Raw genomic sequence first — 25,766 nt, forward strand, 5'->3', positions numbered from 1 at the left:
CCCTGATACTCCGAAAGAGTTTATACACGAAGTGCGTCCAATTTTTTCCGTGACCCTCTCTACTCTTTCGCACATGCTATGCGGGTGAAATGATGATGCCATGCCAAGTTTCAACATTTTCAGGATTCATTTTGTAGTGATTTTGAATTTCACGGTCATTTAGCTCTCTAAACAATTAGGTAAATGACCGAAAAACAACAAATGATGTTAGAACATGTTGGAAATTGATGACGTCGCTTTGCATGCTGCATACTGAACACAAAAGAAGTCCGGAGTTCAAATAAGTTTAAAAAACATTGAAGTGGCCGTGTAACAGATGAGTTCTCGTCCGAAACCCTGATACTCCGAAAGAGTTTGTCCAGTTTGTACACGAAGTGCGTCCAGTTTTTGCCGTGACCCTCTCTACTCTTTCGCGCATGCCATGCGGGTGAAATGATGATACCATGCCAAGTTTCAACATTTTCAGGATTCATCTTGTAGTGATTTTCAATTTCACGGTCATTTAGCTCTCTAAACAATTAGGTAAATGACCGAAAAACAACAAATGATGTCAGAACATGTTGGAAATTGATGACGTCGCTTTGAATGCTGCATACTGAACACAAAAGAAGTCCGGAGTTCAAATAAGTTATTAAAAATAAAAAAAGAGGTGTAATGCTGGTTAATTTGCTTCAAGCCTTTTGGAATAGTGTAGACTACACTGCACATAGCTCAGTGCAATCTATGCTATTCCGAAAGGCTTGAAGCTAATTAACATGCAGGTGAGCATTGCGCCTCTTCGTCATTGTCCGTGCACTCACGGCTTATAAACTGCTCATACTGCCTCTCTCTTGGCGAGGTGGGACTAAAAATCAGCTTACTAAGAAACTCTAGTACCGGTTCATGGCATGAACCGGTACTAAAGGTCTTCGTGGGGGCCCCAGCCTGACCATAGCCTAACACAGCCTCATTAGTACCGGTTCGTGGCATGAACCGGTACTAAAGGTTGCCCACGAACCGGTACTAATGATGCCCGCCCGCCTAGCCGTTGGAACCGGCACTAATGGTCACATTAGTGCCGGATCAAATTCAAACCGGCACTAATGTGCTTCACATTTGACCCTTTTTCTACTAGTGAAGGCAAACCCCCTGGCCGCCGCCCCCTCCTCAGATTGGATCTGAGGGGGCCGACCCCCTCTCCCTTGCCCCTATATATATGTGGGGGGTGGGAGGGCAGCCGCACCCAAGTTCTGGCGCAGCCCTCCCCCTCTCCCAAGTCCTCCTCCTCTCCCGCGGTGCTTGGCGAAGCCCTGCAGGATTGCCAGGCTCCTCCTCCACCACCACGCCGTTGTGCTGCTGCTGGATGGAGTCTTCCCAACCTCTCCTTCTCCCCTTGCTGGATCAAGGCGTAGGAGACATCACCGGGCTGCACATGTGTTGAACGCGGAGGCGCCGTTGTTCGGCGCTTAGATCGGAATCAACCGCGATCTGAATCGCTGCGAGTACGACTCCTTCATCCGCGTTCTTGCAACGCTTCCGCTTAGCGATCTACAAGGGTATGTAGATGCACCCCCCTTCCCCTCGTTGCTAGATTACTCCATAGATTGATCTTGGTGATGCGTAGAAAATTTTAAATTTCTGCTGCGATCCCCAACAAAAACCTCTTATATATACAGAAACCTCCAAAATTAACCTCGATCGGAAGTTCCGCCGCCGCAAGCCTCTATAGCCACGAGAAATCAATCTAGGCCCTCTCTAGCACCCTGCCGGAGGGGGCCATCATCACCGGAGGGCATGAAGGAGGACCCCTGAGGGGCCATCATCACCATGAAGGCCAAGGACCAGAGGGGGAACCTCTCCCCATCCAGGGGGAGGCCATGGAGGAGGAAGCACAAGGGGGAGAACCTATCCTCCTCTCTCTTGGTGGCACCGTAGTGCCATCGAGAGGGGAATCATCATCGCGGTGATCGTCTTCATCAACATCACCATCCTCATCTCTTTTACACGGTCCACTCTCCCGCACCCCGCTGTAATCCCTACTTGAACATGGTGCTTTATGCCATATATTATGATCCAATGATGTGTTGCCATCCTATGATGTTTTGAGTAGATATCCTTTGTATTTGGGTTGATTGATGATCTAGATTGGTATGAGTTGTATGTTTTACTTTGGTGCTGTCCTACGGTGCCCTCCATGTTGCGCAAGCGTGAGGGATTCCCGCTGTAGGGTGTTGCAATATGTACATGGTTTGCTTATTGTCTGCGTTGCGTGAGTGACTGAAACACAAACATGGATAAGCGGAACATGGCGTATGGGAATAAACAGGACTTGATACTTTAATGCTATGGTTGGGTTTTACCTTAATGATCTTTAGTAGTTGCGGATGCTTGCTAGAGTTCCAATCATAAGTGCATATGATCCAAGAAGAGAAAGTATATTAGCTTATGCCTCTCCCTCATATGAAATTGCAATGACGACCACCGGTCTTGTTAACAATTGCCTAAGACAATTCCGCACATCGATCCATCATTATTCCACACTCGCTATTTATAATATTTAATAATATATTCTAGCTTTATGATAACATCCCCTACTTTTATATTTTATCTCTCCGATATCATGCAAAGTTATCCTCTTCATACCCACAACGTAGTTTTGTTTCTCGTTTCTAGTTGGAAGCAAACGTTCGGTGTACGTAGAGTCGTATCAGTGGCAGATAGGGCTTGAGAGAATATTGATCTTACCTTTAGCTCCTTGTGGGTTCAACACTCCATACTTATCACTTCCACCTTTGGAAATTGCTATGATGATTCCCTGCACTTGGGGATTATCACCTCGGAGCTCCACCGAGCTACTTCTTTCACCTATATATACTCTTATACCCTGAAACCATCGGGGAGAGCCACGGAACACCTTTTCCACTGCCGCAACCTTCTATACCTGTGAGATCCCATCTTGGGGCCTTTGCCAGCGCTCTGCCGGAGGGGGATTCGATCACGGAGGGCTTCTACATCAACACCATAGCCTCTCCGATGATGTGTGAGTAGTTTACCACAGACCTTCGGGTCCATAGTTATTAGCTAGATGGCTTATTCTCTCTCTCTCTTTGGATCTCAATACAAAGTTCTCCTCGATCTTCTTGGAGATCTATTCGATGTAATTCTTTTTGCGGTGTGTTTGTCGAGATCTGATGAATTGTGGGTTTATGATCAAGTTTATCTATGGACAATATTTGATTCTTCTCTGAATTATTATATGCATGATTTGATATCTTTGCAAGTCTCTTCGAATTATCAGTTTGGTTTGGCCTACTAGATTGATCTTTCTTGCAATGGGAGAAGTGCTTAGCTTTGGGTTCAATCTTGCGGTCCTCGATCCCAGTGACAGAAAGGGAACCGACACGTATTGTATTGTTGCCATCGAGGATAAAAAGATGGGGTTTATATCATATTGCTTGAGTTTATCCTTCTACATCATGTCATCTTTCCTAATGCGTTACTCTGTTCTTATGAACTTAATACTCTAGATGCATGCTAGATAGCGGTCGATGTGTGGAGTAATAGTAGTAGATGCAGAATCGTCTCGGTCTACTTGTCACGGACGTGATGCCTATGTTTATGATCATGCCTAGATATTCTCATAACTATGCACTTTTCTATCAATTGCTCGACAATAATTTGTTCACCCACCGTAATATTTGCTATCTTGAGGGGAGCCACTAGTGAAACCTATGGCCCCCGGGTCTACTTTACAACATATAAGTTTCCAATCTACAATTCCCATTTACTGTTTATTTTGCAATCTTTACTTTCCAATCTATACCACAAAAATACCAAAAATATTTATCTTATTATCTTGATCAGGTCTCACTTTTGCAAGTGGCCGTGAAGGGATTGACAACCCCTTTATCGCGTTGGTTGCAAGGTTCGTGATTGTTTGTGCAGGTACTAGGCGACTTGCGTGTAGTCTCCTACTGGATTGATACCTTGGTTCTAAAAAACTAAGGGAAATACTTACGCTACTTTGCTGCATCACCCTTTCCTCTTCAAGGGAAAACCAACACATGCTCAAGAGGTAGCAAGAAGGATTTCTGGCGCCGTTGCCGGGGAGGTTTGCACCAAGTCAAGTCAAGATTTGATCTCCCGTCAACTAGTCATTTTTGGCGCCGTTGCCGGGGAGATCTACGCCAAGTCAAGACACACCAAGTACCCATCACAAACTCTTATCCCTCGCATTACATTATTTGCCATTTGCCTCTCATTTTCCTCTCCCCCACTTCACCTTTGTCGTTTTATTCGCCCTTTTTCCGTTCGCCTCTTTTTGCTTGCTTCTTGTGTGTTTGCTCTTTGTGTGATTTGTTGCCATCATGTCTGAAACTGGGGAGGTTATCATTGGAAAGGATAATAGTAACAACGGGGGAATTTTTGATGCTTTTGATGATCCTCATGAAGAACCTACTACTTTACACACTAAAAAGTTTTGGATTGGTAGTGGTAATATTATTGGAAAAGGAGTTATTCAAGATTTCTTTACTTGTGCTAGTGCCCTACCCACTATGGGAGGGTCTATTCTTCATAGAGCTAGTAGTCTTGCGGATGCTATATCTTTGCTCATAGTTGAACTTGAAAGACAATTTATGCATATGCATCCTTGCATACAAAGGATTTTTCTAGAATTTTCCAATATTGAGCATTCTTCTGTTAAATGTGCAGCTACTATCTTTTTGGCACATGAGTTCAGATTTATTATGAAAGAGGCCAAGGAATTTTTTTCTCATTATAGGGTGGATGCTGGCCGTCCACCCATAGAGGCTATCCTTTTTAATCAGGAAGATATAATGCGTTTACAATCTTTAGATCATATTGCTTATAGTGAAAATCTTAGAAAGAAGGTCCCTACTGATGTTCTAGTTAATAGAATTTCTGAGCTTAATGATAATTTTGCTATTCAGAACAACGGGCTAGGTTTCTCTCTTGAACATAAGCTCATGACTTTTTGCCAAAAGAATGCTTATAATGATGAATTGGTTGTGCAATACGAGGGGCCAAAGGAGGAACCAATACCTCCAGAGCTTGATCTTGGGGACTTTTGTCCCATTAAATTTAGCCCTTTTGATTATTTTTGCCTTCCGCAAAGAAAGCTTGCTGCTGAACGTAGGGAGTATGAGATGAGTTTTCGTGATTTGCCTTATCATTACGGTAATACCTAGATCTATTCTTTTTTATGCCTAGCTAGGGGCGTTAAATGATAGCGCTTGTTGGGAGGCAACCCAATTTTATTTTTGTTTCTTGTTTTTTGTTCCTGTTTAGTAATAAATAAATCATCTATCCTCTGTTATGATGGTGTTTTTTTATGTTTTAATTAGTGTGTGTGCCAAGTAAAGCCTTTAGGATCTTCTTGGATGATTGTTGTTTGATCTTGCTGAAAAAAACAGAAAGTATGCGCTCACGAGAATAATTTTAACTTTTTACCAGAGAGCGATAAGATATAAATTCCAACTGCAGTAGATCAATATAAAAATTATTTAGGACTTCCTAATTTCTCAGTATTTTTGGAGTTACAGAAGTATTCAAAACCTATAGATTACTACAGACTGTTCTGTTTTTGATAGATTCTGTTCTTCGTGTGTTGTTTGCTTATTTTGATGAATCGATGGCTACTATCGGGGGGGGGGGGTATGAACCATAGCAAAGTTGGAATACAGTAGGTTTAACACCAATATAAATAAAGAATGAGTTCATTACAGTACCTTAAAGTGGTGATTTGTTTTCTTATACTAACAGAGTTCATGAGATTTTCTGTTGTGAAGTTTTCAAGTTTTTGGGTAAAGATTTGATGGATTTTGTAATAAGGAGTGGCAAGAGCCTAAGCTTGGGGATTCCCAAGGCACCCCAAGGTAAAATTCAAGGACAACCAAAAGCCTAAACTTGGGGATGCCCCGGAAGGGATCCCCTCTTTTGTCTTCGTCCATCGGTAACTTTACTTGAGGCTATATTTTTATTCACCACATGATATGTGTTTTGCTTGGAGCGTCTTGTATGATTGGAGTCTTTGCTTTTTAGTTTACAACAATCATCCTTGCTGTACACACCTTTTGGGAGGGGCACACATGAATCGGAATTTATTAGAATACTCTTTGTGCTTCACTTCTATCTTTTGAGCTAGACAATTTTGCTCTAGCGCTTCACTTATATCTTTTAGAGCACGGTGGTGGTTTTATTTTATAGAAATTATTGATCTCTCATGCTTCACTTATATTATTTTGAGAGTCCTTTATAACAGCATGATAATTTGCTTTGGCTATAAAATTAGTCCTAATATGATAGGCATTCAAGATGGGTATGATAAAACCTTTCATATAGAGTGCATTGAATACTATGATAAGTTTGATACTTGATGATTGTTTTGAGATATGAAGAAGGTAATATTAGATTCATGCTAGTTGAGTAGTTGTGAATTCGAGAAATACTTGTTTTAGAGTTTGCAAGTCCCGTAGCATGCACGTATGGTGAACGTTGTGTGACAATTTTGAAGCATGAGGTGTTTCTTTGATTGTCCTCCTTATGAGTGGCGGTCGGGGACGAGCGATGTGTAGGGGAACGTAGCAGAAATTCAAAAATTTCTACGCATCACCAAGATCAATCTATGGAGTAATCTAGCAACGAGGGGAAGGAGAGTGCATCTACATACCCTTGTAGATCGCTAAGCGGAAGCGTTCAAGTGAACGGGGTTGATGGAGTCGTACTCGTAATGATCCAAATCACCGATGATCCTAGTGCCGAACGGACGGCACCTCCGTGTTCAACATACGTACAGCCCGGTGACGTCTCCTACGCCTTGATCCAGCAAGGGGAGAAGGAGAGGTTGGGGAAGACTCCATCCAGCAGCAACACGACGGCGTGGTGGTGGTGGAGGAGCGTGGTATTCTAGCAGGGCTTTGCCAAGCACCGCAAGAGACGAGGAGGGAGAGGGGTAGGGCTGCGCCAACAGGGAGAGCAAATCACAAGTGTTGGGCAGCCCCAAACCTCAAGTATATATAGGGGGAGGGGAGGGGCTGTGCCCCCACCTAGGGTTCCCTCCCTAGGGGTGGCGGCAGCCCCCAGATCCCATCTGGGAGGCGGCCAAGGGGGAGAGAGAGAGAGGGGGGGGCGCACCTAGGGTGGGCCTTAGGGCCCATCTGCGCCTAGGGTTTGCCCCCTCTCCTCTTGAGGACGCCTTGGGCCTTGGTGGGAGGCGCCCCAGCCCACCTAGGGGCTGGTCCCTTCCCACTATTGGCCCATGTAGGCCTCCGGGGCTGGTGGCCCCACCTGGTGGACCCCCGAACCCCTCCGGTGGTCCCGGTACACTACCGGTGATGCCCGGAACACTTCCGGTGGCCAAAACCATACTTCCTATATATTAATCTTTACCTCCGGACCATTCCGGAACTCCTCGTGACGTCCGGGATCTCATCCGGGACTCCGAACAACATTCGGTAACCGCATACATACTTTCCCTATAACCCTAGCGTCATCGAACCTTAAGTGTGTAGACCCTACGGGTTCGTGAGTCATGCAGACATGGCCGAGACAACTCTCCGGTCAATAACCAACAGCGGGATCTGGATACCCATGTTGGCTCCCACATGCTCCATGATGATCTCATCGGATGAACCACGATGTCAAGGATTTAATCAATCCCGTACACAATTCCCTTTGTGCATCGGTACGATACTTGCCCGAGATTCGATCGTCGGTATCCCGATACCTTGTTCAATCTCGTTACCGGCAAATCTCTATACTCGTTCCGTAACACATCATCCCGTGATCGACTCCTTGATCACATTGTGCACATTATGATGATGTCCTACCGAGTGGGCCCAGAGATACCTCTCCGTTTACAGGGAGTGACAAATCCCAGTCTCGATTCGTGCCAACCCAACAGACACTTTCGGAGATACCTGTAGTGTGCCTTTATAGCCACCCAGTTACGTTGTGACGTTTGGCACACCCAAAGCACTCCTACGGTATCTGGGAGTTGCACAATCTCATGGTCTAAGGAAATGATACTCGACATTAGAAAAGCTTTAGCATACGAACTACATGATCTTTGTGCTAGGCTTAGGATTGGGTCTTGTCCATCACATCATTCTCCTAATGATGTGATCCCGTTATCAACGACATCCAATGTCCATGGTTAGGAAACCGTAACCATCTATTGATCAACGAGCTAGTCAACTAGAGGCTTACTAGGGACATGGTGTTGTCTATGTATCCACACATGTATCTGAGTTTCCTATCAATACAATTCTAGCATGGATAATAAACGATTATCATGAACAAGGAAATATAATAATAACCAATTTATTATTGCCTCTAGGGCATATTTCCAACAGTCTCCCACTTGCACTAGAGTCAATAATCTAGTTCACATCGCCATGTGATTAACACTCACAGGTCACATCGCCATGTGACCAACATCCAAGAGTCTACTAGACTCAATGATCTAGTTCACATCACTATGTGATAAACACTCAAAGAGTTCTGGGTTTGATCATGTTATGCTTGTGACAGAGGTTGTAGTCAGCGGGTCTTGCCATATTCAGATCCCTATGTATTTCCCAAGACTTTATATCATAGATGCTGCTACCACGTTCCACTTGCAGCTATTCCAAATTGTTGCTCCATTATACGTATCCGGTATCTCTACTCAGAGCTATCCGGATAGGTGTTAAGCTTGCATCGACGTAACTCTTTACGTCGAACTCTTTATCACCTCCATAACCGAGAAACATTTCCTTATTCCTCTAAGGATAATTTTGACCGCTATCTGGTGATCTACTCCTAGATCACCTTTGTACCCTCTTGCCAGACATGTGGCAAGGCACACATCAGGTGCGGTACTTCAGCATGGCATACCGTATTGAGCCTATGACAAAAGCATAGGGGACGACCTTCGTCCTTTCTCTTTCTTATGCCGTGGTCAAGCTTTGAGTCTTACTCAACTTCACACCTTACAACTCAGGTGAGAACCCCTTCTTTGACTGATCTATTTTGAACTCTTTCAAAAACATGTCAAGGTGTGCGTTCTTTGATAGTATCATCAGGCGTCTTGATCTATTTCTATAGATCTTGATGCCCAATATGTAAGCAGCTTTATCCAGGTCTTCCTTTGAAAAACACTCTTCAAACAACCATTTATGCTTTCCAGAAATTCTACATTATTTCGGATCAACAACATGTCATCCACATATACTTATCAAAAATGTTGTAGTGCTCCCACTCACTTTCTTGTAAATAAAAGTTCTAGCAAACATTGTATAAACCTAAAAGCTTTGATCACTCCATCAAAACATATATTCCGCCTCCGAGATGCTTGCTCTAATCCATAGAAGGATCGCTGGAGCCAGCATACCTTTTAGCATCCTTAGGATCGACAAAACCTTTTATTGTATCACATACAACTTTTCTTACGAAAACTGGTAAGAAAACTTGTTTTGACATCCATCTGTAAGATTTCATAATCGAAAAATACAGCTAATGCTATCATGATTCCGACGGACTTAAGCATCGCTACGGGTGAGAAATTCTCATCGTAGTCAACTCCTTGAACTTGTGAAAAGACTCTTTCCCACAGGTCGAGCTTCATAGACGGTAACATTACCGCCCACGTCCGTCTTCTTCTTAAAGATCCATTTATCTCAATGGCTTGTCGATCATCGGGCAAGTCCACCAAAGTCCATACTTTGTTCTGATATATGGATCCTATTTCGGATTTCATGGCTTCTAACCATTTGTCGGAATATGGGCCCACCATCGCTTCTCCATAGATCATAGGTTCATTGTTGTCAAACAACATGATATCCACTTAGGAGTAGTACATATCCTTGTCGACCTATGAGGTTCGATAGCAACTTGATCCGAAGCTTCATGATCACTATCATTAACTTCCTATTCAACAGACGTAGGCGCCACAGAAATCATCTTTATGTGTTGCATCACTCTCTGGTTGAAGTAAAGGTTAGACAACCTCATCAAGTTCTATCTTCCTCCCACTCAATTCTTTCGAGAGAAACTCCTTCTCGAGAAAGGACCCGTTCTTAGCGACAAACAATTTGCCCTCGGGTCTGAGATAGAAGGTATACCCAACTGTCACCCTTGGGTATCCTATGAAGATGTGTTTGTCTGCTTTGGGTTCGAGCTTCTTCGGCTGAAGCCCCAAGCATCGCAGCCCCAAACATTAAGAAACGACAACTTTGGTTTCTTGCCAAACCAATGTTCATACGACATCGTCTCAACGGACTTATATGGTGTCCTATCTAAAGTGAATGCAGCTGTCTCTAATGCATAACCTCAAAATAATAGCGGTAGATCGGTAAGAGACATTATAGATCGCACCATATCTCATAAGGTTCGATTACGACGTCCGGACACACCATTACCTTGTGGTGTTCCAGGTGGCTTCAACTGCGAAACAATTCCACAATGTCTTAAGTGATTGCCAAACTCATAACTCAGAAAATCCCCTTTTGATCAGATCGTAGGAACATGATCTTCTTTGTTATGATGATTCTTAACTTCACTCTGAAATCGCTTGAACTTTTCAAACGTTTCAGACTTGTGCTTCATTAGGTAGATATACCTATATCTACCCAAATCGTCAGTGAAGATGAGAAAATAGCGATATCCACCGCACGCTTCAATTCTCATTGGATCACACGCATCAGCATGCATGATTTCCAACAAGTCACTTGCCCGTTTCATTGTACCTGAAAACGGGGTCTTAGTCATCCTGCCCATGAGGCATGGCTCGCATGTGTCAAGTGATTCAAAATCAAGTGACTCCTAACATCCATCGACATGGAGTTTCTTCATGCATCTTACGCCAATATGACCTAAGCGGCAGTGCCACGAGAAAGTGGTACTATCATTATTAACTCTACATCTTTTGGCGTGAACATGTGTATTACCACGATCGAGATTCAATGAACCATTTACATAGGGTGCATGACCATGAAAGGTATTATTCATGTAAACAGAGTAACCATTATTCTCTAACTTAAATGAATAACCCTATTGCAATGAACATGATCTAATCATATTCATGCTCAACGTAGACACCTGATAACATTTATCTAGGTTCAATATTAATCCCGAAGGCAGATGGAGCATGCGATGGTGATCTCATCAACTTCAGAAACACTTCCAACACACATCATCACCTCGGCCTTAGCCAGTCTCCGTTTAGTCCGTAGCTTTAGCTTCAAGTCACCAATAATAGCAACTGAACCGGTATCCAATACCCAGGTGCTACCAGGAGTGCTAGCGAGGTACACATTAATAACACGTATATAGTTTGTTGAAGTTGCCAGCCTTCTTATCTACCATGCATTTGGGGTAATTCTGCTACCAGTGACCGTTCCCCTTACAATAGAAGCACTTAGTCTCGGGTTTGGGTTCAACCTTGGGTTCCTTCACTGGAGCGGCAACTGATTTGCCATCCATGAAGTTTCCCTTCTAGCCCTTGCCCTTCTTGAAACCAGTGGTCTTATTAAACCATCAACACTTGATGCTCCTTCTTGATTTCTACCTTTTGCGGTCTTAAGCACCGTGAACAGCTCCGGGATCAACTCCATCCCTTGCATGTCATAGTTCATCACGAAGATCTAGTAGCTTAGTGATAGTGGCTAGAGAACTCTATCAATCACTATCTTATCTGGAAGTTTAACTCCCACTTGATTTAAGTGATTGTAGCACCCAGACATTCTGAGCACATGCTCACTAGCTGAGCTATTCTCCTCCATCTTGTTGGCAAAAGAACTTGTCAGAGGTCTCACACCTCTCAACACGGGCATGAGCCTGAAATCCCAATTTCAGCTCTTGGAACATCTCATATGTTCTATGGCGTTCAAAACGTCATTGGAATCCCGATTCTAAGCCGTAAAGTATGGTGCACTAAACTATCAAGTAGTCATCAGGATGTGTCTGTCAGGTGTTCACAACATCCACAGATGACGTTGTAGGGGTTTGCACATCGAGCGGTGCATCAAAGACGTAAGCCTTCTGTGTAGCAGTGAGGACACTCCTCGGACTACGGACCTAGTCCGCATCAGTGCTTACAATATCTTTCAACTTGGTCTTTCTCTAGGAACGTATTGAAACAGGGAGCTACAACGTGAGCTATTTATCTACAACATATTTGCAAAGACAATTTAGACTATGTTCATGATAATTGAGTTCATCTAATCAAATTATTTAATGAACTCCCACTCAGATAGACATCCCTCTAGTCATCTAAGTGAAACATGATCCGAGTCAACTAGGCCGTGTCCGATCATCACGTGAGACGGACTAGTCAACATCGGTGAACATCTTCATGTTGATTGTATCTTCTATACGACTCATGCTCGACCTTTCGGTCTTCCGTGTTCCAAGGCCATGTCTGTACATGCTAGGCTCGTCAAGTCAACCTAAGTGTTTTTGCTGTGTAAATCTGGCTTACACCCGTTGTATTCGAACGTTAGAATCTATCACACCCGATCATCACGTGGTGCTTCGAAACAACGAACCTTCGCAACGGTGCACAGTTAGGGGGGACACCTTTCTTGAAATTTTAGTGAGGTATCATCTTATTTAAGCTACCGTCGTTCGAAGCAAATAAGATGTAAAACATGATAAACATCACATGCAATCAAATAGTGACATGATATGGCCAATATCATTTTGCTCCTTTTGATCTCCATCTTCGAGGCTCCATGATCATTGTTGTCACCGGCATGACACCATGATCTCCATCATCATGATCTCCATCATCGTGTCTTCTTGAAGTTGTCTCTTCATCTATTACTTCTACTACTATGGCTAACGCTTTAGCAATAAAGTAAAGTAATTACATGACGTTTATGTTGACACGCAGGTCATAAATAAATTAAGACAACTCCTATGGCTCCTGCCGGTTGTCATACTCATCGACATGCAAGTCGTGATTCCTATTACAAGAACATGATCAATCTCATACATCACATATATCATTCATCACATCCTTTTGGCCATATCACATCACAAGGCTTATGCTGCAAAACAAGTTAGACATCCTCTAATTGTTGTTTCAAGTTTTTACGTGGCTGCTATAGGTTTCTAGCAAGAACGTTTCTTACCTACGCGAAAACCACAACGTGATATGCCAATTTCTATTTACCCTTCATAAGGACCCTTTTCATCGAATCCGATCCGACTAAAGTGGGAGAGACAGACACCCGCTAGCCACCTTATGCAACTAGTGCATGTCAGTCGGTGGAACCAGTCTGACGTAAGAGTATGTGTAAGGTCGGTCCGGGCCGCTTCATCCCACGATGCCGCCGAATCAAGATAAGACTAGTAACGGCAAGTAAATTGACAAAATCAACGCCCACAACTGCTTTGTGTTCTACTCATGCATAGAAACTACGCATAGACCTAGCTCATGATGCCACTATAGGGGAACGTAGCAGAAATTCAAAATTTTCTACGCATCACCAAGATCAATCTATGGAGTAATCTAGCAACGAGGGGAAGGAGAGTGCATCTACATACCCTTGTAGATCGCTAAGCGGAAGAGTTCAAGTGAACGGGGTTGATGGAGTCGTACTCGTCGTGATCCAAATCACCGATGATCCTAGTGCCGAACGGGCGGCACCTCCGTGTTCAACACACGTACAGCCCGGTGACGTCTCCTACGCCTTGATCCAGCAAGGGGAGAAGGAGAGGTTGGGGAAGACTCCATCCAGCAGCAGCACAACGGCATGGTGGTGGTGGTGGAGGAGCGTGGTACTCCAGCAGGGCTTCCCCAAGCACCGCAAGAGACGAGGAGGGAGAGGGGTAGGGCTGCGCCAACAGGGAGAGCAAATCACATGTGTTGGGCAGCCCCAAACCTCAAGTATATATAGGGAGAGGGGAGGGGCTGCGCCCCCACCTAGGGTTCCCTCCCTAGGGGTGGCGGCAGCCCCCAGATCCCATCTGGGAGGCGGCCAAGGGGGAGAGAGAGGGGGGCGCACCTAGGGTGGGCCTTAGGGCCCATCTGCGCCTAGGGTTTGCCCCCTCTCCTCTTGAGGACGCCTTGGGCCTTGGTGGGAGGCGCCCCAGCCCACCTAGGGGCTGGTCCCTTCCCACTATTGGCCCATGTAGGCCTCCGGGGCTGGTGGCCCCACCTGGTGGACCCCCGGACCCCTCCGGTGGTCCCGGTACACTACCGGTGATGCCCGGAACACTTCCGGTGGCCAAAACCATACTTCCTATATATTAATCTTTACCTCCGGACCATTACGGAACTCCTCGTGACGTCCAGGATCTCATCCGGGACTCCGAACAACATTCGGTAACCGCGTACATACTTTCCCTATAACCCTAGCGTCATCGAACCTTAAGTGTGTAGACCCTACGGGTTCGTGAGTCATGCAGACATGGCCGAGACAACTCTCTGGTCAATAACCAACAACGGGATCTGGATACCCATGTTGGCTCCCACATGCTCCACGATGATCTCATTGGATGAACCACGATGTCAAGGATTTAATCAATCCCATATACAATTCCCTTTGTCCATCGGTACGATACTTGCCCGAGATTCGATCGTCGGTATCCCGATACCTTGTTCAATCTCATTACCGGCAAGTCTTTATACTCGTTCCGTAACACATCATCCTGTGATCGACTCCTTGATCACATTGTGCACATTATGATGATGTCCTACCAAGTGGGCCCAAAGATACCTCTCCGTTTACACGGAGTGACAAATCCTAGTCTCGATTCGTGCCAACCCAACAGACACTTTCGGAGATACCTATAGTATACCTTTATAGCCACCCAGTTACGTTGTGACGTTTGGCACACCCAAAGCACTCCTACGGTATCCGGGAGTTGCACAATCTCATGGTCTAAGGAAATGATACCTGACATTAGAAAAGCTTTAGCATACGAACTACACGATCTTTGTGCTAGGATTAGGATTGGGTCTTGTCCATCACATCATTCTCCTAATGATGTGATCCCGTTATCAACGACATCCAATGTCCATGGTCAGGAAACCGTAACCATCTATTGATCAACGAGCTAGTCAACTAGAGGCTTACTAGGGAGATGGTGTTGTCTATGTATCCACACGTGTATCTGAGTTTCCTATCAATACAATTCTAGCATGGATAATAAACGATTATCATGAACAAGGAAATATAATAATAACCAATTTATTATTGCCTCTAGGGCATATTTCCAACACGATGGTCTTTTCCTACCAATCTATCCCCCTAGGAGCATGCACGTAATGCTTGGTTTTTGATGACTTGTAGATTTTTGCAATAAGTATGTGAGTTCTTTATGACTAATGTTAAGTCCATGGATTATACGCACTCTCACCTTCCCATCATTGCTAGCCTCTTCGGTACCGTGCATTGCCCTTTCTCACCTTGAGAGTTGGTGCAAACTTCGCCGGTGCATCCAACCCCCGTGATATGATACGCTCTATCACACATAAACCTCCTTATATCTTCCTCAAAACAGCCACCATACCTACCTATTATGGCATTTCCATAGCCATTCCGAGATATATTGCCATGCAACTTTCCACCGTTACGTTTATTATGACACGCTTCATCATTTTCATATTGCCTTGCATGATCATGTAGTTGACATCATATTTGTGGCAAAGCCACCATGCATAATTTCATACATGTCACTCTTGATTCATTGCCCATCCCGGTACACCGCCGGAGGCATTCATATAGTGTCATACTTTGTTCTAGTATCGAGTTGTAATCTTTGAGTTGTAAATAAATAGAAGTGTGATGATCATCATTAATAGAGCATTGTCCCAAAAAATGCCAAATGAAAAAAAGGGAAGGCCAAATAAAAAATATATAAATAAAAGGGACAATGCTACTATCCTTTGTTCCACACTTGTGCTTCAAAGTAGCACCATGATCTTCATGATAGAGAGTCTCTTATATTTTCACTTTCATATACTAGTGGGAATTTTTCATTATAGAACTTGGCTTGTATATTCCAACAAAGGGCTTCCTCAAATGCCCTAGGTCTTCGTGAGCAAGCAAGTTGGATGCACACCCACTTAGTTTATTTTGTTGAGCTTTCATACATTTATAGCTCTAGTGCATCCATTGCATGGCAATCCCTACTCCTCGCATTGACATCAATTTATGGGCATCTCCATAGCCTGTTGATTAGCCGCGTCAATGTGATACTTTCTCTTTTTTGTCTTCTCCACACAAACCCCATCATTATATTTTATTCCACCCATAGTGCTATGTCCATGGCTCACGCTCATGTATTGCGTGAAAGTTGAAAAAGTTTGAGATTACTTAAGTACTCCCTCCGTTCCTAAATATTTGTCTTTCTAGACATTTCAAATGACTACTACATACGGATGTATATAGACATATTTTAGAGTGCAGATTCACTCATTTTGCTCCGTATGTAGTCACTTGTTGAAATGACTAGAAAGACAAGTATTTAGGAACGGAGGGAGTATGAAACAATTGCTTGGCTTGTCATCGGGGTTTTGCATGATGAGAGCATTTTTGTGTGATGAAAATGAAGCATAGCCAAACTATATGATTTTGTAGGGATAAGCTTTCTTTGGCCATGTTATTTTGAGAAGACATAATTGCTTAGTTAGTATGCTTGAAGTATTATTATTTTTATGTCAATATTAAACTTTTGTCTTGAATCTTTCAGATCTGAACATTCATGCCACAATAAAGAAAATTAAATTATGTTAGGTAGCATTTCACATCAAAAATTCTGTTTTTATCATTTACCTACTCGAGGACGAGCAGGAATTAAGCTTGGGGATGCTTGATACGTCTCCAACGTGTCTATAATTTTTGATTGTTCCATGCTATTATATTATCTATTTTGGATGTTTAATGGGCTTTACTATGCACTTTTATATTATTTTTGTGACTAACCTACCAACCGAAGGCCCAGTGCAAATTGCTATTTTTTTTTGCCTATTTCAGTGTTTCGCGGAAAAGGGATATCAAACGGAATCCAAACGGAATAAAACCTTCGCGAGGATCATTTTTAGAACAAAAGCAATCCAGGAGACTTGGAGTGGATGTCAAGGAAGCAGCGAGGAAGCCACGAGGCAGGAGGGCGCGCCTAGGGGGGCCAGGCGCGCCCCACCCTCATGGGCTCCTTGCAGCTCCACCGACCTACTTCTTTCGCCTATATATACTCTTATACCCTGAAACCATCGTGGAGAGCCACGAAACAACTTTTCCACCGCTGCAACCTTCTGTACCCGTGAGATCCCATCTTGGGGCCTTTTCCGGTGCTCCGCCGGAGGGGGATTCGATCACGGAGGGCTTCTACATCAACACCATAGCCTCTCCGATGATGTGTGAGTAGTTTACCACAGACCTTTGGGTCCATAGTTATTAGCTAGATGGCTTATTCTCTTTCTCTCTCTTTGGATCTCAATACAAAGTTCTCCTTGATCTTCTTGGAGATCTATTCGATGTAATTCTTTTTGCGGTGTGTTTGTCGAGATCTGAGGAATTGTGGGTTTATGATCAAGTTTATCTATGAACAATATTTGATTCTTCTCTGAATTCTTATATGCATGATTTGATATATTTGCAAGTCTCTTCAAATTATCAGTTTGGTTTGGCCTACTAGATTGATCTTTATTGCAATGGGAGAAGTGCTTAGCTTTGGGTTCAATCTTGCGGTGCTCGATCCCAGTGACAGAAAGGGAACCGACACGTATTGCAGTGTTGCCATTGAGGATAAAAAGATGGGGTTTATATCATATTGCTTAAGTTACTCTGTTCATAGATTCATGCCGCCTACATCATGTCATCTTGCCTAATGTGTTACTCTGTTCTTATGAACTTAATACTCTAGATGCATGCTGGATAACGGTCGATGTGTGGAGTAATAGTAGATGCAGAATCGTTTCGGTCTACTTGTCACAGACGTGATGCCTATGTTTATGATCATGCCTAGATATTCTCATAAATATGCACTTTTCTATCAATTGCTTGACATTAATTTGTTCACCCACCGTAATATTTGCTATCTTGAGAGGAGCCACTAGTGAAACCTATGGCTCCCGGGTCTACTTTACATCATATAAGTTTCCAATCTACAATTCACGTTTACTGTTTATTTTGCAATCTTTACTTTCCAATCTATACCACAAAAATACCAAAAATATTTATCTTATTATCTTTATCAGATCTCACTTTTGCAAGTGGCCGTGAAGGGATTGACAACCCCTTTATCGTGTTGGTTGCAAGGTTCTTGATTGTTTGTGCAGGTACTAGGCAACTTGCGTGTAGTCTCCTACTGGATTGATACCTTGGTTCTCAAAAACTGAGGGAAATACTTACGCTACTTTGCTGCATCACCCTTTCCTCTTCAAGGGAAAACCAACGCATGCTCAAGAAGTAGCAGCGGATCCCACCCATGTTCAGGGAATATATGACCCAAACCATCCCATGAGTCCCTCTCTCCTCATTCTCTCTCTCCTCTTTCTCACCACTTCTGCCCTGTGAACCTAACGCCGCCGACCGTCCTGTGCTCCTCCACCCCATCACGGAGGAAGCCAAGATCTAACCTCCCTGGCATAGCTGAGCCGGATCCATGTCGTCAGTGTAGGTCGCGGACAGAATCCATGACCAGTGCCCTTCTCTGCCATGATGTGTTCCTCCCTTCATCGTAGTCCATGCTGGCTAGGTGTTCTTCAATGCCCCCATCGAGTGGCGATGGCAACCACCACGGTGAGCTCCTCTCCTGCCCGGACATCCCCCACCTCGTGCTGGTGCTGGTCCTCCCCCTCTATATCACGAGGCAGCCCCTATCTCTCCCATGTCCTGATTTCGTAGGAGTCTTTGTAGAACTCTCTATTGCAATGCTCAGAAGTTCATACCAGTGCTCTGGAATTGTAATTTCAACTTGTGGTATGAACTACTGTGGAATATATGTTAGTGAAATTGGGAATTTTGTGAAATATGAAAGTTACTACTGGTTGAATTTGGTGAAAGAAAGTGATCTTGAATCATATTTGTGATATATTAAATTATTGAATTTGTGAACTGATTTGTTTTGTGTGAAATAGTGAGATATCTTATGATTTTTGAAATTGGCTAGACATTGGTTGCATTGGTTTATCCAAAAGCTCAAAAGCTACATGAGCATTTATCTAGTCAAATTCGTTGAATTGGTGTGAGCTAATGTGGGATCTTAAAATGAAAAAATTGCTCTTGCATTTTTGTCAAATATATGCATAGGAATTCATAGTGTTGTGGAGTTGATTCAATTGATCTAAAAATAGATTGAAATGAGATTAAATATTTTTGAAATAGTTGAATTTGAGGTGCAGATTTGTGAAATTGATTCATAGTTTAGAAACAAACTTACTATTGATGTGTGTATTTATAAAATTGAAATGCTTCTTATGAAATTAGTTTAAGAAAATCTGAAATATGTTGATTCAAAAGATTTTAATTTAGTTTATTGAAGTAAGTGAAATTAGTTTTCTGGAATGATTGAAATATGTTTTGTTAATGAAATGTGTGAAATTGATCCTTCAAAATGAGTGAGATATGACTCCTTTTTTATATTATGGAGTGTTTCTTGATTTCACTCATTTAGAAATAAAATTGCTAAATGTGGAAGTGAAATTTGACTTTGGTTACATGCTCGTGAAATAAGAGAAATGGGCGTTTTGAAATAATTGAAATAGATTTTATGAAACAAATTTGACTTTGGAGAATTTTCTAAAAGGATTGTTTCAAAGCATTCATATTTTTTTTGACAAAATTGAAATCTATTTTTGAAATGTCTAAAATAGATCAAGTCAAAAGTTGATTGAAATGTTGAAATTTAAAAATGTTTGAAATGTATCCAAGATTGGCATTGTTTTAAAGGTTTTGGTGTGAGGACTACAAATCTTAAAAAATTAAAATATATTGTTTGAAATATATGGTTGATTTGATTTAGCAATGGTGAAATAAAATGTTGGATTAAATTGTGTGAGAGAAGAGTGAGACTAGGTTGTCACATTCCTGTATGCCTACATGTGAAGGATAGGGTAGGCCGGCTGTTGAAATAGCAACAGTTCAAAAACATGGAAAAACTTCCTTACACAACATGTGAGGCATTATATGGTGGGAGGTGTCACTAGCTGGTTGGCTAGGGCGTTGCCACAATTTTTTTCACTTTGAGGCGTGCGAGCACAATGCCACATACATCATTAAACTAGATACTAATTACGGATGTACAACATGGGGACAAGCACCAACGGCGTCTTGCAGTGGAATGTTAGCTTCTTGGCCTCCTCCTTGCTGATGTCCTCCGGCCCCTCCCCCAGTAGTGTCCAGTCGAAGCTGCATAACCTGTAGGCCAGCATGAACTCCACGGTCGCCACCCCCATGGCCACAGTTCGCACAGTCCGCCATGACGCGCTCCTCCTTTCGTCACAATCCATCTTGGCTGGGTGTTCTTCAATGCTCAGAGGAGTGCCTCCTCCCCAACCGGACGAGCATCTCTCCCATGTACTGATTTTGTAGGATTTTCCAGGAGTTTGTGTAGAACTATATATTGCAATGCTTAGAAGTTCATTCTAGTGCTCGGAAATTGTAATTTCAACTTGTGGTATGAACTTTGTGGAATATATGTTAATGAAATTGGGATATTTGTTGGATATCTGTGAAATTGGGATATTTGGTTGAATTAGGTAAAAGAAAATGATCTTGCTTCATATTTGTGATATATAAAATTATTAAATTTGTGAAACTAATTTGTTTTGTGTGAATTTGTGAGATATCTTCTGGTTTTTGAAATTGGTTGAACAGTGGTTGTATTGGTTCATCCAATAGCTCAAAAGCTACATGAGCATTTATCTAGTCAAATTTGTTGAATTGGTGTGAGCTAATGTGGGGTTTGAAAATTCTTGAATTTTGTAAAATATGTGTATAAGAATTTACAGTGTTCTGGAATTGATTATTGGTCTGAAAATAAATTGAAATGAGATTATGTGTTGAAATAGTTGAAATTGATGTGTAGATTTGAGAAATTGATTCACCATTTAGAAAAAAAAGTTACTATTGATGTGCAGATTCATGAAATTGAAATGCTTCTTGTGACCAGTTAAACCCCCCCCTGAAATATGTTGTTTTGAATATTTCAAATCAAAGTTTTTGAAAATATGTGAAATTAGTTTCTGGAAATTTGAAATATGTTTTTTATTGAAATGTGTGAAATTGATTCTTCAAAATGAGTGAAATTAGTTTTTTGAAATGAGGGAAGTATGATTCATTTTTTATATAATGTGAGTTATTCTTGATATCACTCATTTAGAAGTGAAATTACTAAATGTGGAAGTGAAATTTGACTTTGATGTCGCGTGTGAAATAAGTGAAATGGATGTTTTGAAATAATTGAAATGGATTTTATGAAACAATTTTGGTGAATGTTTTGAAATGATTGTTTGAACTACTTCAGATTTGTTTTTTTGAAAAAAATTAAATCTATTTTTGAAATGTCTCAAATGGATGAAGTGAAACAAGTCGATTGAAACGTTAAAATTTGAACATGTTTGAAATGTATCCAATATTTGTCTTGTTTTAAAGGTTTTGTGCCAGGAGTTCAAATATATAAAAAATAATGGTTTAAAAGATGTAGTTGATTTAATTTAGCAAAGGTGGAATAAAATGTTGAATTTATTGTGTGAGAGAAGAGAGAGGGTGGGCTGTCATAATCCTGCCATTGAAGGACAGTGGTAAGCCAGCAGTTGAAATACAACAGTTCATAAACATGAAAAACTTTCTTATACAATATATGAGGTAGCATACGGCGCAAGATGCTAAAATTTTCATTTTGAAGCACGTCAGGGCAACGCCGCATACGTCGTTGACCTCCATACTAATTGCGGCGGTAAGGCGTGGGCACGAGCACCAGCGACGTCTTGCGGTGGAAGGTTAGCTTGCCGGCCTCCTCCATGCTCATGTCCTCCGCCGCGGTCCCCTCCGGCAGCATCCAGTCGAAGCTGCATAGCATGTTGGCCAACGTGAACTCCACAGTCGCCACCGCCATAGCCAGCCCGGGGCAGATCCGCCGGCCCGCGCCGAACGGCAGCAGTTCGAAGTGCGCGCCGCGCAAGTCCACCTTGCCGTGCCTCCCGTCCGTCTCGAATCTCTCCGGCTTGAACTCGTCGGCGTCTTGCCCCCAGCTTGTCGGGTCCCTTCCGATGGCCCACACGTTCACCAGCACGCACGTCCTCGCCGGCACGTCGTAGCCGCCGATCTCTACGCGACGCATCGTCTCCCGCGGCAGCAGCAGAGGCGCCGGTGGGTGCAGCCGGATGGTCTCTTTGACGACCATCTTCAGGTAGGTTAGTTTGGGCAGATCGTCCGGCTGGACGGGCAGCCCCGGCGGCGAGACATCGCGGGCGGTCACCGCGGCCCTGATCTCACCTTGTGCCTTCTTCAGCGCCGACGGGTTCCGAACCAGCTCCGACATCGCCCACAGGATCGTGATAGAGCTGCCCTCGACGCCGCCGAGGAACGCGTCCAGGAGCATCGCCTTCGTGTGGTCCCTCGTGAAGCCGTGCTCCTCCCAAGCTCTGACGAAGGCGTCTACGAGGTCGCCGTCACCGCTCTCTGGCTTGGGGCGCGCGGGGTCAAGGTGCTGCTCCAGCACCACCTCGAAGAAGGCGTCCAGGTCTCTAAAGATTCTCTCTCGCCGCGCGATGATGCCGGTGAGCCGGTCGACGAGGCGGCCGGCGGCGTTGGGGAAGAAGTCTTCGGCCGAAAAGCTGGCCGACATGTCCATGGCCTCCTCGAGCACGTGCTGGAACTGCTCGTACTTGCGAGCGAACGCCTCCGAGGCGTAGATGCGCCCGTACGCCACGGTGCCGATGATGCCGTCGGCGACGCGGAACACGTGCTCGTCCATCGCCAACGGAGCCGCCGTCGCTGCCGCCGTGCCCAGGACGGCCATGAGCCTGTCAACCTGATCCCGCCGCGCGGCCCATACGGCGCGAACGCCCCGCGGGCCGAAGAGCTCGGCGGCGAAGAGCCTGCGCATGTCCTGCCAGTAGGCGCCGTAGGGCGAGGAGGCGATGCTTTTGTCACCGTAGGAGAGCCGCGCAGGGCCCGGAGACGCGAACCGGCTGCAGCAGTCGGCGTCGTGCGTCTTCATCACGTCGCGCGCCGCAGCGGCAGACGAGACCACCAGCGTCGGCACCGTGCCGAAGCGAAGCAGCATGACGGGGCCGTGCCGCCGGGCCAGGTCGCGCAGGCTGCGGTGCGGCAGCCGGCCGAGCTGGTGCAGGTTGCCGAGCACCGGCACCCGGGCAGGGCCGGGCGGCAGCCTCAGCCGTCCCCCCTCGGCGTCGCCCCTCGTTATCAGCAGCAGGTAGGAGACGGCGGGGAGGAGGAGGGTGGCTAGAAGGACGAGGAGCTGCCATTGCTGGGGCAGCTGTGCGATCAGCTGCCACTGCGTGTGGAGCAGTGAGATCCCCATTGTTTCGGCCGGAGGTGAGCTAGCTCTAGCTGCCTAGCTCGCCGACGAGATGAGGTGCTGCTGCTCGTGGACGGTATGGGGGTTATAAGTGGAGCGGCAATGGCACTGTGCGTGAAAGTTGATGGACCTGGCAGGTGACACCGTTGCCAAGCATGTGGCATGCATGCCTCATTTTGGTGATTAGAGTGAGAGGATACGCAGACAAATCATTTTGGTGATATTACTTTTCTTAGTGGATTTTGATCACCATGCTCTTCTTTTTTGGGATCGTGTTGCTCATTTGACGCAGACAAATCATTTTGGTGATATTGCTTTTCTTAGTGGATTTTGATCACCTTGCTCTTCTTTTTTTCCGGATCATCTTGCTCATTTGTACAGTGATCTAAACGCTCCTACATTTCTTTACAGAGGGTATACATACATACTACTATAACACTAAGCTTCCTAGTTTTTTTAAGGTCTCACAATCAATCGAGATCTTCAATTTAAATTTGGCTCATCCAATTTTGATCAGATCAACAAGTTTACAAGGAGCTCTCGCATTCAATTATTTAATACACTATGCTCCTTAATTTTGAAGCTCATCCATTTAATTGGGATCTACAATTTTTATGCCTTGATTTGACTCAGTCAATCCTTCATTATGGCAATGAAATCTATAACTTCATAAAGCTCCCTAATTTTAAAGCCCCCTCGTTCAACTGAGGTCTTCAATTTAGATTGGATGCATGATTGATTGGGTCCTTGACCTGGGCTTCGTGCTGAGATCTTTCGATGAATCGGTCCCTTGGTAAGTCCGGGTGATGTGGGCCTTAGTTGACAAACGAAAAGTGTTGTGTATGGCACATTTAGCACCAACATAATACATGCGGCCATCAACATAGGTAACCTTCTCATGTATTTGTATTCAATAAATGACGCCCTTCAATCACATGGTCAAAAAAGATCGACCCAAACACCACAATAAAAAAAGAAAAATGATGCACTCACGAACAATTTGCTATGAATTGGTCATATCAAGCACTTTCCCACTAATCACTTCCCAGATTTTTACCGCTGCGCCAATCTTCTTCTAATCTCCAACCATAAATTGACACATCCATTTGTAACCATGATTTCGTGAAGTCTGTCTATAGGTGTAGCATTTCAAATAAAAAAACACACTCCATTGTTTCCCCCACACGCCAAACCAACTAGCAAATAAATCATTTTCATAACTTAAAGAAATGACCATGTAAAAAATAAAACATGTACAACCCCAAGAACATAAACGGCACAGCAAAGCGCGCACCACCCTTTTAGTAAAACTGAATCTATATGCACCAGGCTAGTTCTCGTCAGTGACACATAAAACTGAATCTTCTATCCAGGCCTGAAGAATTGGTGGTGAGAGAGATGCTGGATCTTGCGTACGTCTCGATGCCGGCTCCCATACGGCCATCGCTGGGTCAGTGCAGTGGAGACTCCACGGATTAGTGTCTCTCTTGACGATGGCTTTCCAACAACAATTCAGAGGCGGAGCTAGGATTTCTCAAAGCCCAAGGCTAAAACTAAGTGACTAACGTCAAATACTAAGCATACTAATGTGTGTTAGAAGTATGCCAAAAATTCACATTAAAGATGAAATATGAATTCATTATTACCATGAGAGAAAAATTAATAAAACAAATAGTTTAAAAAAATTGCAAACATTGGTACCAAATTAATGAAGAGTTGCTTAATTTGAGGCCATCGTTTCTTCACTAGCAATATTAGAAGGACCTGGAGTTGCAAACACAAAATCATGTATTTAAAAATCAAGACAATGGACATAGACCAAGTCAATTGTTCATATGAATTTTGCCAAAAAAGGGGGGAAACTTAATATACCACTATCACGACGTGCAGACGGTAATAGCCCTTTGCGTTTCCTCATTTAGTTTATGGAGACCGGGGTCAGGATTAATGTCATCTGGATTAAGATCTACACATGTTTTACATTACTAGCTCCAGCTCCCGCTCATTCTGGTATTGTTGGATGTAGGCTGGCCGGAAGTTGCTTCAGAAAAAATTTAGGGTGTGTCTAGGGCACATCTAGATGTGCTATAGTTATTGCACATCTAAGTGAGTGAATCAAGTATAAAGAAAAAAGAAAAAAGAGGAAGAAATTATTCACACGAATCTCAATGTAAGATCAATGACATATGATTTACATGTGCAATACTTATGACATATCTAGATGCGCTTTAGCAAAATTGAAAAATTTAATCGTGCGTGCGTGCGTCTGTCCATGTGTCTCTTCTTTA

At 43.7% G+C, this 25,766-nt stretch overlaps 1 protein-coding gene across 1 annotated transcript; it reads right to left on the reverse strand.

Annotated features, from left to right (window-relative positions):
* Window positions 1-21,702: 21,702 nt before the first annotated feature.
* LOC125553160 (4-hydroxyphenylacetaldehyde oxime monooxygenase) lies at window positions 21,703-23,562 on the reverse strand. The gene has a single exon (XM_048716944.2). It carries the CDS (start codon window positions 23,479-23,481, stop codon window positions 21,880-21,882), a length of 1,602 nt encoding a protein of 533 aa, XP_048572901.1. The 5' UTR covers window positions 23,482-23,562; the 3' UTR covers window positions 21,703-21,879.
* Window positions 23,563-25,766: the final 2,204 nt, after the last annotated feature.

Source organism: Triticum urartu, chromosome 4A, assembly GCF_056163025.1.
Source record: "Triticum urartu cultivar PI428250 chromosome 4A, HENAU_Tu73, whole genome shotgun sequence".
NCBI classification, from domain to species: domain Eukaryota; kingdom Viridiplantae; phylum Streptophyta; class Magnoliopsida; order Poales; family Poaceae; genus Triticum; species Triticum urartu.